General features: G+C 67.3%; 1 protein-coding gene across 1 annotated transcript in view; it reads left to right on the top strand.

Annotated features, from left to right (window-relative positions):
- Positions 1-14,561, top strand: part of ZNF536 (zinc finger protein 536) — a 346,815-nt gene that overhangs the window by 243,128 nt on the left and 89,126 nt on the right. The window contains 2 exon segments of the mRNA XM_080644358.1: positions 293-804; positions 806-1,826. Coding sequence (XP_080500484.1) covers positions 293-804; positions 806-1,826 — 1,533 coding nt within the window.

Below are 14,561 nucleotides of genomic sequence, written 5' to 3' on the forward strand. Positions count from 1 at the left end.
CTTTTAAATCTATAGCCGTTTCCACACGTTAGATGAAGAAAGAGATAGCTAATTGTGTGTGGATAGTATGTCATTCCTGAGTAGTCCCAAATGGTACGAAATCGTTAGAAAGGCTGAAAAGCACGAATTATTCTTCTATTAACGAGCAGTTGTTCTCTGGCTAATTATTAGTTGGCGCTGCTTTGTGTCCAAGAACAAACGCTGCTCCTTCTAGCCTCGCGCGCAGCGAAGTGAGATAAACTCTCTCTCTCTCTCTCTCTCTCTCTCCCCACCCCGTGCCCACCCCTCGCAGGTGAGAAGCCCTACAAGTGTCCGCACTGCGACTACGCCGGCACCCAGTCCGCCTCCCTGAAGTACCACTTGGAGCGGCATCACCGGGAGCGCCAGAACGGGGCGGGGCCGCTGTCCGGCCAGCCCGCGGGCCAGGACCCCCGGGACGAGCCGTCGGGCAAAGCCGCGCTGTTCCTCCGGCCCGACATCCTGCGGGGCGCCTTCAAGGGCCTCCCCGGGATGGACTTCCGAGGGGGGCCCGCCGCCCAGCCGTGGCCGGCCGGAGCGCTCTCGTCCGGGGACCACCCCGGCCAGGCGGGCGGCCTGTCTTCCTCGGAGCCGCCTCCGTCAGACGCCCTGAAAGGCACTGACCTTCCCTCCAAAAGCGCCCACTTCTCCGACGTCGGGAGAGCCTACCAGAGCCTCGCGGGCAACGGCGTGAGCTTCCAGGGGTCCCTGCAGGCGTTCATGGACAGCTTCGTCCTCAGCTCCCTGCGCAGGGAGAAGGGCGCCAGGGACAAGGCCCCGCCGGACCCCCCCCTCCGCGCGAGCCCACGGGGCGGACGGCGGCGAGGACAGAGGCGGCGGGAAGGCGCCCCCGAGGAAGTCGGAGAAGTCGCAGTACGAGCCTCTGGACCTGTCGGTGCGGCCCGACGTCCCCGCCCTGCCCGGGTCCCAGGTGACGGTGCAGGACAGCGTGACGTGGCACGGTTGCTTGTTCTGCGCCTTCACCACGTCCTCCGTGGAGCTCATGGCCCTGCACCTGCAGGCCAACCACCTGGGCAGAGCGAAGCGCAGAGACCCCGGCGCGGGGGCGGCCGTCCACGGCAAGGAGCCGGCGCGGGAGGCCAGCAAGGAGGCGGCCCTGGCCACCCTGATGGGGCCTCTGGACTCTGCTTCTGAGAAGATGGCCCCAGGACAGGCCACGGAGGCCCTGGGGGAGCCCAAGAGTGGCCCGTGGCCCGGCCACGTGGACCCCGCGTTCTGCAACTTCCCGCCAGACTTCTACAAGCAGTTCGGCGTTTACCCCGGCGCCGCGGGGAGCTCGGGAGCCGCCAGTTCCTGCCCCAACAAGGGGCCCGAGGGCAAGGCCCCCCCGGAAGACGACGCCCCGATCGTGATCCCCGACACCGCAGACAAGAACGCGGCCGACGGCCTGTCGGACGGCGCCTCCTCCGAGGACATGGACTCCACCAAGGGGGACGACGAGGACGAGGAGGTCGACGCGGAGCCCGAGGCGGCGGCGAGGAAGCCGCCCGCGGCCCTCAGCAAGGACAGCGGCGGCGGCGGCGACGGCGGGGACGGCCTGCTGCCCACGGGCGCCCCGCAGCCCATCCAGGGACTGGCGTCCCCCCTGCCCCAGGCGTCGGAGAAGCCGTGGCCCAGCCCGGGCCTCCTCCCGGCCCCGGACCCCGCAGCGGGCCTGGCCCGGCCGGAGAAGCCGATGAACGTGCTGTCGGTGCTCAGGGCCTACAGCGCCGAGGGCCTGGCTGCCTTCAACGGACTTGCCGGGGGCGCGGCCGGCTCAGGGTGCGTCAAGAGGCCGGACGTGTGCGGTAAGTTCTAGAACCCCCCTCCGGGGCTCCTTGCCCAGCACAGCGGGCGGAGCGTGCGCTTTGTAACACGGGCGGGGGGACTGACTGACTCCCTCGCGGATTTTGAACCAAACATCCAATCCCTCCCCCCACCCTCTCCCCCTCCCCCCTCCCCCCCACCCGCGATGCCGGAGGTGCCGCACGGACAGCCTTGGGGGTCTGTCACCTCCAAGCCCACACGCCTGGGCTCCCGTTTGCGTGGCGGAGCCCTGGGCGGGGGGTGGGTCTCCCAGGGGGAGGGACCCCGTCTTGAACCCCTGGAGGGGAAGGGCACCTAAAGGGGAAAGAGACGTGGCAACGTGCACACTCGGCAGCATTAACTGACGCCTTCGATGCCCGAGACGGTGCCCCTGCTGTGCTCAGCCAAACCGCTCTCCTCGCTTTCCTCGAGGCCGCTGAGACCCCGTCACACTGACCCCGGGGCGGGGAGCCAGTGACCCTGTCTCCACACGGGGTGGGGGGGCGGGGGGGGCGTTTGCGACTCACCTTCAGCGGGAGGGACCGTGCCCCCGGCCTGCTGTCCTGCTGCTGCCTCTGTCTGTCCGTCTCTTCACCTGTCCGTCCGTCTCTTCACCTGTCCGTCCGTCTCTTCACCTGTCCGTCCGCTGTCCCGGCGAGAAATGCGCAGCCCCAGTCGCCAGGGTGTGACCCCGTGCGTCTCGGGCCCCCGCCTGTGCTGCTCTGCTTAGCAGCGCCTCTTTACCTCCTCGGAGGAGACCACGGCTCCCCCGGGGGTTCCCCAGCTTAGAACGTGGCCTGGAGGGGGCTCTGGTGGACGGGAGGCGGGCGGGGAGGGTCCAGGCCTTCCCTTGGGGCTCAGGTGGCCTTGCTGGGAAGCCTCTCTCAGAACAGACACTCGGCCCCCAATGTCCTCTCCAGAGAGGAATGGCGGGGGGCCTTCCATCTTTGGTCTGTGAACGGGTTTCTGTGACGGACTGCACTTGTGGAAAAAGGGAGGGGGGGAGGGAGGGAAGGAGAAAAGAAGAGAGGGAGGGAGGAAGGAGGGAGGGAGGGAGGAAGAGAGGGAGGGAGGGAGGGAGGGAGAGGAGGGGAGGAGAAAGGAAGGAGGGAGGGAGGGAGGGAGGAGGGAGGAAGGGGAGAGGGGGGAGGGAGGGAGGGAGGAGGAAGGGAGGGAGGGAGGAAGGAAGGGAGGAAGGGAGGGAGGGAGGAAGGAAGGGAAGGAGGGAGGAAGGAGGGAGGGAGGGAGGAAGTAGGGAGGAAGGAGGGAGGAAGGAGGGAGGGAGGGAGGAAGGAAGGAAGGGAGGGAGGGAGGAAGGAAGGGAGGGAGGGAGGCAGGCAGGCAGGCGGGCGGGCGGGCATATATAGTAACCTCTGAATCTGACGTCCTCGCACACACACGGATCCAGGAAGCTGGACTCGGTTCGTGCTTGAGATCGACATGCATTCCCTCTCCTTCCTAATTCACGACGGGCTGGGCCAGCCGTCAGAGGGAGGTTTTGACTCCTCAGAAACGGCTAACGGCTTCCTGACAGCCCCCCGTGCTGGCAGGCCCTGTGCTGAGGTCCGCAGGCCCATCCCCGGCCGCACACAGCCCACTCCCGTGGAAGCCGGGGAAGCGTGTTGAGAAGGAGCAGGAGAGGGCGTGGCCGGTCCGGTCCCCCCTTTCCTTCTGGGGAGCAGGGCACGGGCGGGCTGGACGTCTTCCTTCCGTCGCTGTTTTACGTGTGTGTGTGATGGGGCGGCCTGCTTTCTTGACGGCTGTTTGGGGATGTTTCTTTAAGTCTCTCTTCAGTGCTTTCGGGTCCCTGAATAGGACCCTGGTTCCCGCCAGGAATCCAGGCATCAGAAAAGATCAAAACTGGGCACGCTCACGAGCTCTTTATTATGGAAATGAGCTCACGTTACCCCGTTAACTTCCCGTCCTCCTCTCCGTGCGGGAGGAAGCGGGCCTGGGAGCTGGCCTGCCAGGCGAGGGCGAGGGTCGGGAGGCCCTGCACCTGCCTGTCTCCTGAGCCCTTTCCCTCCCAGCTGAGCTCCCAGGCACTGCTCGCCCCCGCCCACCCCACCCCCGCCCCCCAAACAGCAGCCAGCGCCCCCGTGGTTCCTGGGGACGTGCACACCTTTGCCCGGTCACCCCTTCGGCCCTTGAGCAGCAGCATCTGGGTCCCAAGTCATAGTTTCTCTCCGAGAGGGGAATGAAGGCCAGCGGGGGAAGGGGTTTCTGGGACGGACTTCACTTGTGGAAAAGGGGAAGGGAGCGGGGAGGGGGGAGGGAGGAGCCAGGGAAAAGGAAGAGGGAAGGAGGAAGGGAGGAGGAGGGAGGAAGGAGTAGGAAGAAGGGAGGAAGGAGGAAGGAGGGAGGAGGGAGGAGGGAGGAAGGAGGAGGAAGAAGGGAGGAAGGAGGGAGGAGGAAGGAGGGAGGAGGGAGGAAGAAGGAGGAAGAAGGGAGGAGGTAAGAGGGAGGGATGGGAAGGGAGGGAGAAAGGAAGGAGGAAGGAGGGAGGAGGGAGGGAGGAAGGAGGAAGGAGGTAAGAGGGAGGAAGAAGGGAAGAAGGAGGGAGGAGGTATGAGGGAGGGATGGGGAGGGAGGGAGGGAGGAGGAAGGAGGGAGGAAGGAAGGAGGAGGCAGGAAGGAGGTAAGAGGGAGGGATGGGGAGGGAGGGAGAAAGGAAGGAGGAAGGAGGGAGGAGGGTGGGAGGAAGGAGGTAAGAGGGAGGGAGGAAGGAGGGAGCAGGTAAGAGGGAGGAAGAAGGGAAGAAGGAGGGAGGAGGGAGGAAGGAAGAAGGAAGGAGGAAGAAGGGAGGAAGGAGGTAAGAGGGAAAGAGGGAGGAGGTAAGAGGGAGGAAGGAGGGAGGGAGGAGGAAGGAAGGAGGGATGAAGGAGGTAAGAGGGAAGGAGGAAGGAGGGAGGAAGTAAGAGGGAGGAGGGAAGAAGGAGGGAGGAGGTAGGCGGGAGGGAGGAAGGAAGGAGGGAGGAGGGAAGAGGGAGGTAGGAGGGAAGGAGGAAGGAGGGAGGAAGTAAGAGGGAGGAAGGAGGGAGGGAGGAAGGAAGGAAGGAGGTAAGAGGAAGGACGGAGGAGGTAAGAGGGAGGGAGGAGGGAGGAAGGAAGAAGGGAGGAGGGAGGGAGGGAGGAAGGAAGGAAGGAGGAGGAAGGAAGGAGGGAGGAGGAAGGAAGGAGGGAGGAGGAAGGAAGGAGGGAAGAGGGAAGAAGGAGGGAGGAGGGAGGAGGGAGGAAGGAGGGCGGGAGGAAGCAGGGAGTATTTTCAGCCCCTGAGTCTGGTGCTCCCTGTACACACAGCACGTCCCCAGGTGAGGCCCGGTCCACCTGCTCCACCTGCACTCGGGGCGAGAAGCCAGAGCGAACCTCCCTGGTTTCTGGGAGCCCCGTGCTGGGGTTCCTTTGACCCGTTCCTTCCACCCCCCCACCCCCCCACCCCTTTGGGAAGCGGCCCAGGCCCCGGGCCGGGTGGAGACGTGCCCTCTTGCTTGGGAGGGGCCTGCCCCCTGACCCTGACCCTGTGCTCAGCCCCTCCCTGCCCCTCCCCACGCCCAGGAGGGCCAGGCCCGGCATTCCTCTGCATGTCTGGCAGGAAACGTAGATCCTCTATCCGCTGGGCTCCCGTGGGCCAGGGGGGGCGGGGGGGGGGGGCAGGGCTTTCGGGGGGCGTTGCCCCCCACAGTCTAGCGCACTCTCCTCACATCACAGGGGGCACACACAATAGTTGGAAGTTTGACACCCCGTGGGCGGCACTTTGGCAGAGGAGGGCCCGACGTTGGCCCAGGAATTAGGTATTCCCAGGTCTCCCCTCCGGCCCGTTCCGTTGGGATCCCGGCGGCCAGGGGCCTCCTGTGCGGTGAGGTGCGGTGGGGGCCCGGGATGGGAGCCCTGCTGTGTTCCAGGCCCACGGGGCCGTCACCCCCTGTGGGCTGGCTTGCCCAGAGCTTGGGTGGGGCACACCCTCCCCCTCCCTCTCTGGGGTCTTGGTCGCTCCCAGATGGGCCGCCCGCTCCCCGTGTGGTCCAGGGCCTGTGCTGGATCCCTGTAGGGCACCCCGTGGCCTGTCCTGAAGGCCAAGGGCAATCCCGTGAGTGAGCGCGTGTCACCGTCCATCCGCCTGCGCGGCCCTGCTGCCTGCCCGGCTCCGGCGGGACGAAGCGGAGGTGCTGTCGCCAGGGACCCCCAGAGACCAGCAGCCCTGGGCAGGCGGTCCCCGTCCCCCCCCCCCCGCCCCACCCCCTGCCGAGCCCAGTGCTCTGTGTGCGGATGCGGGACAGCCTCTGAAGGGCAGCCCGCTCCCTGTGCTCCCCCTTCCCGGCCCCCACCCCCCTTCCTCCCCCTTTGCATGGACCGGAATGCCCGGGCCGGAGGGCGTGCGCCCCGAGGCTGGCAGAGCTGTGGTGTGAACCCGCTGTGTTTGCCCAACGGTCCGCTCCCCGTTTCAGAGCAAACACAGGGACGGCGTCTAAGTGGCAGACGCGGTGACCTTTGGCCTTGTTTATGTTCCGTCCCGCTCGCCGCGGAGTGTGGGCTCCAAAAGCTGCTGTCTGAGTCAGCAGGCCCCCGAGGGGTCTGGCCGCCTTCCTCTGCCGCCCTGTCCACGTCCCCTCGGGTCCCCCGGGACCTGCCGCCCAAGACCACGCCAGGGAGCAGCGGAGCTCTTTGGTTCAGCCCACATGCATAGGTGCACACCGGTGTGTGCATAGATTCACACAGTGACACATGCACGCACAGGTGCGCACACTGACGTGCACACATCCTGACATGCACACACACTGGCACACACACACTGTCACACACTCACACGCGTTCACACACGCTCATACATGCTCACTCACTCACATGCACACTCACACACTCACACACTTCCCTCCCTGGCAGGTCTTTGGGGTTCGGGGGAGGACGAGAATGCTGAGAGTGTGGTCAGAACAGACCCCTCTCCCGGGGACACGCAGACCCCAGTGGGCCCAGCCACCCGGTGGGCCAGGGCCGTGTGACCCCATCGCTGGCTGTCCTGAGCGGGGCGGGGATCCCCAGCTGGCACCTCGGTCCTCGGTGCTGGACCGAAGGCCTGGTGGCCCGACGGCCGCCTGGACTCGCCACACCTAGCCGCCCAGCCAGGTCCTCCCTTCGCACGTCCCGCTGCTGTGTGCCAAGCCCGCTTCCACCTGCTGTCACCGCCCGCCGCGCGCTGACCCGCACCCCCCGCCTGGCCGCTCCGCCCGCCTGCTCTAACCCCGCGCTGTTCCCGCTGTGGGAGATGGGGGTGGGGGCGTCTTACACACACGGCTCTGTGGTCCTCGTCCCCCCGAGCGTCGGGGCCGTGCCGCCCTCGCTGTCCGCCTCCGCTGGCCCCGTGCCGGGACCGTCTAATGACTGTGACGTTTTCTTGCAGGTAAGTGACCCCCGTTCTAGCCGGTCCAGCCGGACGGGCCCTGGCGTGTCCGCGCTGCCCCGCCGGCAGCTCCCGCCCCGTCCCTCGCGCGGGTCAGGAGGACAAGGACTGCCCGCTTGTGCGTTGAGCAGATAGTCGCTGTCGGCGTGGGTGTGTGTGTGCCCGAGGCGCGCCCCCACGGCACGTACACGCCCAGGCGGGAGGCGGAAATGCCGCCCCACATGTCCCCGCGCCCCTCCCATCACCACGGCTGAGTGATGTGCGCAGGACGCTGTGCCTCCCGGTGACAAACCAGGTGCTCCCAGTCTCCCCTCCCCCCCCCGCCCCCGTGAAAGCCTGCCGTGGGGTCGGGCTGCGGTCCCTCCCCGGCGGCCCTGACTTCGTGTCCGTGTCCCGTGGTCCCCTCTCCCTAGTGTGTACGCGGTAACGTTGCTAGTGTGACCCGGTGTCAGGTCCTGGCGTTCCTGGAAGCCCGTGCCGGTCGGACCCAGGACGGCACCTCCTCACCCATGGCTGACAAGCAGGAGCTGAGGCCCCACGTGCAGAGGCGGGGGGTGGGGGGCGGGGGGGTCATGTGTCGGGGGTCACTTCCTGGGGAACGGGTGCGCTCGGGTAATTGGGAGATGCGCGGAGGTGTCCCGGGGCCGAAGGCGTGCGCCCGCTAATGCCTGTGGCTTCCGAGTCGGTGCGAGGCGTGAAGTGAGCCGTGCACCGTGTGAGCAGCGAGGTCCCGCGGACGGAACGTAAAACGACGCTGAAACGCCCCTTGTCTTGCTGTTGCTAATAAAAGCTGTGACACAGCAGTGCCGCTTCGAGTCCTTGTGTTCATTCTCTTGGTGACACCCCCCCACCCCCGCGCCCCTCGAGTCCAGCCCGAGGGTGGGAGCCCCCAGAGGACCCCCCGTCCGGGGTGCTGCGGCTCAGGGGCTGTTCACTGGGGGACAGGTCACATTCCTATCATCTTTAGGGCGCCCCGCTGGTACTGACTCACAAATGCGCAAATGTACAGGGACCTCCCGATTTGGGGGTGACTATGGCAGGTGGGGAGAGCCAGACAACAGGGGTGCACGTCCCTGTACAAGGGGTGTTCCCGCATCTGGACCCCCACACCTCTCGGGGCCTGTGGGTGGGGAAGCTGAGGCACAGAGCATGCGGGCTGCCTGGGAGGTGGGCGGAATGTCAGGAGACCCCGCTGCACCCCCCCTACTCCCCCCCACACCTCCTTGTGCCTCCCGGTGGCTCTGTGAGGCTGCGTCACCCCCAGGGCCCTACGGTTTAAGAAGCCACATTCTCAGCTTCCAAGGAGGGGGTGCCCCACCCCTCTGTTCAGAGGCGCACCCTCAGGGCCCTCCGGACCGGAGCCTCCGGCCTGGGGACGTGGGTGGGCGGGAGGCGAGGGCTCGGCTCCTTGCGAAGGTCTCCCGGCCACTGTTGGTCACGGTCCCTGCACACGGGACCTGCTGCCACCGGGGCCGGCCTGGCCAGGCAGACGGGGGCGACGCTGGGTCCAGGGCAGCGTGAGCGGCCGGGCGGTGGGGAGGGAGGGTGTGCTGACGACGACGGGAACCCATCATCCTGCAGGGAAGTGCGGGGGTGGGGGGGCTCCCTGGGCCCCGATCCAGGCCTCCGCGGCTCCCTCGCCCCTCCACGCGGTCCAGCCCCCTGGCGGGCCTCCACAGGTCCTGGTCTCACCGCAGGTGCCCCTGGCTCACCCCCGCCCCGCCCCACCCCGGGGTGGCTTCTCAGGCAGAGAGGAGGACTGGCTTGGAGGCTCAGTCCGTGAGCCGGTCCCAGCCCCGCTCCCCTCTCATTTCAGGGCACCCCAGCTCCCTCCCCTCCCCCCATCCCACACCCCCCGCACAGCACTGCACCCTCCCCGCCCCCCGCCATTAGGACAAGCCCCACCTGTTTGGACTCAGACTTGGGGTCACCACAAGCACCCCCCGTTGGATGGATCTGCCCTTGGCCGTCCAACCTAGACCCGTCCTTTGCCAAGCGGGGAGGGCTCACTGGTCCGGGGGATGGGGCTCCTTTGTAGATGGGGGTGCAGGTTCCAGGGGGTGACTGTACCCTGAGATGGCCCAGGCGGAGGAAGGGAAGGGACAGGGTCTTCAGATCGACGTTCCGCCACAGGTGCTGGGAAGTAGGCTGGCTCAGATAACATGCAGAAGCTCACAGATGCCTAAAGGAACCTAAACTTCAGGAGGGCCGGCCGGCGGGGCTCAGTGGTGAATTATCGACCTAGGAACCAGGAGGTCCCGGTTCGATTCCCCGTCAGGGCACAGGCCCGGGTTGCGGGCTCGATCCCCAGGAGGAGGGGGCATGCAGGAGGCAGCCGGTCCGTGATGCTCTCTCATCACTGATGTCTCTCTCTCTCTCCCTCCCCCTTCCTCTCGGACATCCATAAAAAAGTCAATGAAAAAACTCCGGGAGGGGATCACCGCTGGTGTGGTCGCCTTTTGTCCCAGAGACGTCACGGTGGGCACGTTCACGGCCCCGACAGCGCGGCGCCCGCCGCTCTGTGCCCGAGCCCGTCAGGGGCCCTGCCCTGCTCCTTCCTTGCAGAAATCCCGTCCTGCCCGGGCACGGCGGCCCAGGAGGAGTCCCCCCCGCTGGGGGCGGCCCAGACCCCCCATCTCAGTCCCAAGGCTCACAGAAGGCGTTTTCTTCCTGAACGTGGCTTGTCGTCAGGTTACTAGGATATGCCCTCCTGGATCCGACGTCCAGGGAGAGAGGCAGCCACTTGAGGAAAGCCAATTTGCAATCAATTTAACGAATTCTTGCTCTTTTGTAGGATGGGCAGGCGGGGGGTGGGGGGGGCGCGGGCGTGGCGGGCGGCTAGGACACGCCCTGCTGAGCTGCCTGCCCCCCAGCAGGGCTGCAGGGATGATGGGGTTCACACACAGTGTGTGGGCCCTTCCTTGTCGAGGGGAGCCTGCTCACTCATCTTCAGTCTCCTAGGACCCCCGGTACCACCCCCAAGTGGGCACCCCCTGCCCGCGGCATTGGCGCCCAGGTGAGAGTGACCCCGTAGTCCCTCCTCACCCTCAGGGAACAAGGTGAGTGTGAGCGAGCCGCTTGGAGGGGACAGGTCACGCCCATTTCAGTGATGTCAGGGTGCCTGCCGCCAGGCAGCGCCAGGCAGAGCTCCCAGGGACACTGAGGCCCGCTGAGACCTTACGGGGTGGCAGGGACCCTGCAGGGCACCGGGAACCCGCCCCTGCCATCCTTGCCCGTGCGTCCGCCTCGCGTGAGGGCCGATCAGAGCCGAGCCGGGCTCCTCCCCTCCCCGGGGGGGACACCCCATCTGGGGACCCTGTGTGAGCGTCAGGGCGTGAGAAACAGCCCAGCTCCCGTTGAGCTGTGTCTCCTGTTTATTGTTTTTTTAACTTATTATTGTCAATCCTCCCCCGGGGATACTTTTCCACTGATTCTCAGGGAGAGTGGAAGAGAGAGGGAGAGACAGAGACACATCGATGAGAGAGAAACACCTCGATGGGCTGCCTCCTGCCTGCGCCCCGACCAGGGCCCCGGGCCGGGGAGGAGCCTGCCGCCGAGGTCCGTGCCCGTGACCGGAATCGAACCCGGGACCCTTTGGTCTGCAGGCCGACGCTCTAGCCACGGAGCTGGCCCGGCCGGGGCTGTTTCTCCTGTCTAAGCAGACAGACTCACCCGCGTGGGGCGATGGGAAAGTCTCCCGGGGCCGCCCGTGGGAGCAGGGGTCTCGTGCCTTCCTGTAGGGGAACTGGGGGCCCGGAATGCCCCCCGGAAGTCACTCGGGCACTGACTTGAAGCCGCGGCCGGGAAACGCCTGCATCCCCACGTGCGTGGTGTGTGACGTCCCCGCTCCTGGCCTTGGCCCGGGGTGTTCAGCAGGAGACACGGGCCGGCCAGGCCTGCTGGGCCCAGGGGCCTCCCGGGGTGAGAGGAGGGACCCTGTGGGTCCCCGGGGGCCCACCAGCTGCCTGCAGCCCGACTGGACACCATTCCCACCACGTGGGTGTCCCGGGCAGTGGGAGGGCGGGCCAGCCCTGGGGGCAGAGGGGAGAATCACAGCAGGGCTGGGCGCCCAGGGAACGGACAGTGGGACAGACACCAGGAGCAGGTCAGACACATGGACAGAGAGAGAAAGGGGACGGGCAGGGGGGGTGCAGAGGTCAAAAGAGGAGACAATGCTCAGCCCAGGTGGCTCAGTGGGTGAGCGTTGACCTTTGAACCAGGAGGTCAGGGTTCGCTTCCCAGTCAGGGCACTTGTCTGGGTTGCAGGCTTGATCCCCAGGGTGGGGTGTGCAGGAGGCAGCCGGTCAGTGATTCGCATCATTGATGTTTCTCTCCATCTCCCTCTCCCTTCCTCTCTGAAATCAATAAAAATGTTTTGTTTTTTTTTTAAAGAGAGAGAGACGGGGGAGAAGGTTGAGAACGGAGACCTGGGCAGATGGAAACGAGACAGGGAGAAGGACGAGGGAGAGAACGGGTGTGAACAGAATGGAGGGAAATGATGGAGATGGAGGAGAGAGAGGGCGGACAGGCAGGGGAGGAGGAGAGAGCGCCCAGCAGGGGGCGCTGGAGGGAGGCCTGGGGCTGGGCCAGTGGCTGGTGCTGGGTGCACAGGGGTGAGGGGTGAGGGTGAGGGTGAGGGTGTGGGGTGAGGGTGTGGGATGAGGGGTGAGGGGTGTGGGGTGAGGGTGAGGGGTGAGGGTGAGGGGTGTGGGGTGAAAGTGAGGGTGAGGGTGTGGGGTGAGGGTGAGGGGTATGGGGTGAGGGGTATGGGGTGAGGGTGAGGGTTGTGGGGTGAGGGTAAGGGTGTGGGGTGAGGGTGAGGGTGAGGGGTGTGGGTTGAGGGTGAGGGTATGGGGTGAGGGTGAGGGGTGTGGGGTGAGGGGTATGGTGTGAGGGTGAGGGTTGTGGGGTGAGGGTGAGGGTGTGGGGTGAGGGTGAGGGTACGGGGTGAGGGTGAGGGTGTGGGGTGAGGGTAAGGGTGAGGGTGAGGGTGAGGGGTGTGGGTTGAGGGTGAGGGTGTGGGGTGAGGGTGAGGGTGAGGGGTGTGGGGTGAGGGTGAGGGTGAGGGTGAGGGTGAGGGGTATGGGGTGAGGGTGAGGAGTGAGGGTGAGGGTGAGGGTGAGGGTGAGGGGTGTGGGGTGAGGGTGAGGGTGAGGGTGAGGGTGAGGGTGAGGGTGAGGGGTATGGGGTGAGGGTGAGGAGTGAGGGTGAGGGTGAGGGTGAGGGTGAGGGTGTGGGGTGAGGGTGAGGGTGAGGGGTGAGGGTGAGGGTGAGGGTGAGGGGTGAGGGTGAGGGTGAGGGGTGTGGGGTGAGGGTGAGGGGTGTGGGGTGAGGGTGAGGGGTGTGGGGTGAGGGTGAGGGGTGAGGGTGAGGGTGAGGGTATGGGGTGAGGAGTGAGGGTATGGGGTGAGGGTGAGGGTATGGGGTGAGGAGTGAGGGGTATGGGGTGAGGGTGAGGGTGAGGGTGAGGGGTGTGGGGTGAGGGTGAGGGGTGTGGGTGAGGGTGAGGGGTGTGGGGTGAGGGTGAGGGGTGTGGGGTGAGGGTGAGGGGTGAGGGTGAGGGTGAGGGTATGGGGTGAGGAGTGAGGGGTATGGGGTGAGGGTGAGGGTATGGGGTGAGGAGTGAGGGGTATGGGGTGAGGGTGAGGGTGAGGGTGAGGGGTGTGGGTGAGGGTGAGGGTGAGGGTGAGGGTGAGGGTATGGGGTGAGGAGTGAGGGGTATGGGGTGAGGGTGAGGGTATGGGGTGAGGAGTGAGGGGTATGGGGTGAGGGTGAGGGTGAGGGGTATGGGTGTGGGAGGGTGAGGGTGAGGGTGAGGGTGTGGGGTGAGGGTGAGGGTGAGGGGTGAGGGTGAGGGGTATGGGGTGGGGTGGGTGAGGGTGAGGGTGAGGGGTGTGGGGTGAGGGTGAGGGTGAGGGGTGAGGGTGAGGGGTATGGGGTGTGGGTGAGGGTGAGGGTGTGGGTGAGGGGTGTGGGGTGAGGGTGAGGGTGAGGGTGAGGGTGAGGGGTGTGGGGTGAGGTGAGGGTGGGTGAGGGTGGGTGAGGGTGGGGTGAGGTGAGGGTGTGGGGTGAGGGTGAGGGTGTGGGGTGTGGGGTGAGGGTGAGGGGTGAGGGTGAGGGTTGGGTGTGGGGTGAGGGTGAGGGGTGAGGGGTGAGGGGTGAGGGTGTGGGGTGTGGGTGAGGGTGAGGGTGAGGGTGTGGGGTGAGGGTGGGGGTGTGGGTGAGGGTGAGGGTGAGGGGTGGGGGGTGAGGGTGAGGGGTGTGGGGTGAGGGTGGGGTGGGGGTGTGGGTGAGGGTGAGGGTGAGGGTGTGGGGTGAGGGTGAGGGTGGGGGTGGGGTGAGGGTGAGGGGGGTGGGGTGAGGGGTGAGGGTGAGGGGTGTGGGGTGGGGGGTGGGTGGGGGTGTGGGGTGAGGGTGAGGGGTGGGTGAGGGTGAGGGTGGGGTGGGGTGGGTGGGGTGAGGGGGGTGGGGTGAGGGGGGTGGGGTGTGGGGTGAGGGGTGAGGGGTGGGGGGTGGGGGTGGGGGTGGGGGTGTGGGTGGGGGTGGGGGTGTGGGGGTGGGTGGGGGGGTGAGGGTGGGTGGGGGTGTGGGGTGGGGGTGGGGGTGTGGGGGTGTGGGTGGGGTGTGGGGGTGGGGTGGGGGGTGGGGTGTGGGGGGTGGGGTGGGGTGTGGGGTGTGGGGTGGGGTGGGGGTGGGGTGGGGGTGGGGTGTGGGTGGGGTGGGGGTGGGGGTGGGGTGGGGGTGGGGTGGGGGTGTGGGGTGGGGGTGGGGGGGGTGGGGGTGGGGTGGGGGGTGGGGGGGTGGGGGTGGGGTGGGGGTGGGGGTGTGGGGTGGGGTGGGGGTGGGGTGTGGGGGTGGGGGTGTGGGGTGGGGGTGGGGGTGGGGGTGGGTGGGGTGGGGGTGTGGGTGGGGGTGGGGGGTGTGGGGTGTGGGGGGGGTGTGGTGGGGGGTGGGGTGGTGGGGTGGGGGTGGGGGGGGGTTGGGGTGGGGGTGGGGGGTGGGTGTGGGGTGGGGTGGGGGGGTGGGGTGGGGGTGGGGGGGTGTGGGGTGGGGTGGGGGGTGGGGGGGTGGGGTGGGGGGGTGGGGTGTGGGGGTGGGGGGTGGGGTGTGGGGTGGGGGGGGGGTGGGGGTGGGGGTGTGGGGGTGGGGGGGTGGGGGTGGGGGTGGGGGTGGGGGTGGGGGTGTGGGGGGGGGGGGTGGGTGGGGTGGGGGTGTGGGGTGAGGGTGGGGTGAGGGGTGTGGGGTGGGGTGGGGGTGTGGGGTGGGGTGGTGTGGGGGGGGGTGTGGGTGTGGGGTGGGGGTGGGGGGTGGGGTGTGGGGTGAGGGTGAGGGGTGTGGGGTG

This window comes from Plecotus auritus (genome assembly GCF_963455305.1).
Source record: "Plecotus auritus genome assembly, chromosome: 10".
Classification (NCBI taxonomy): Eukaryota; Metazoa; Chordata; class Mammalia; order Chiroptera; family Vespertilionidae; genus Plecotus; species Plecotus auritus.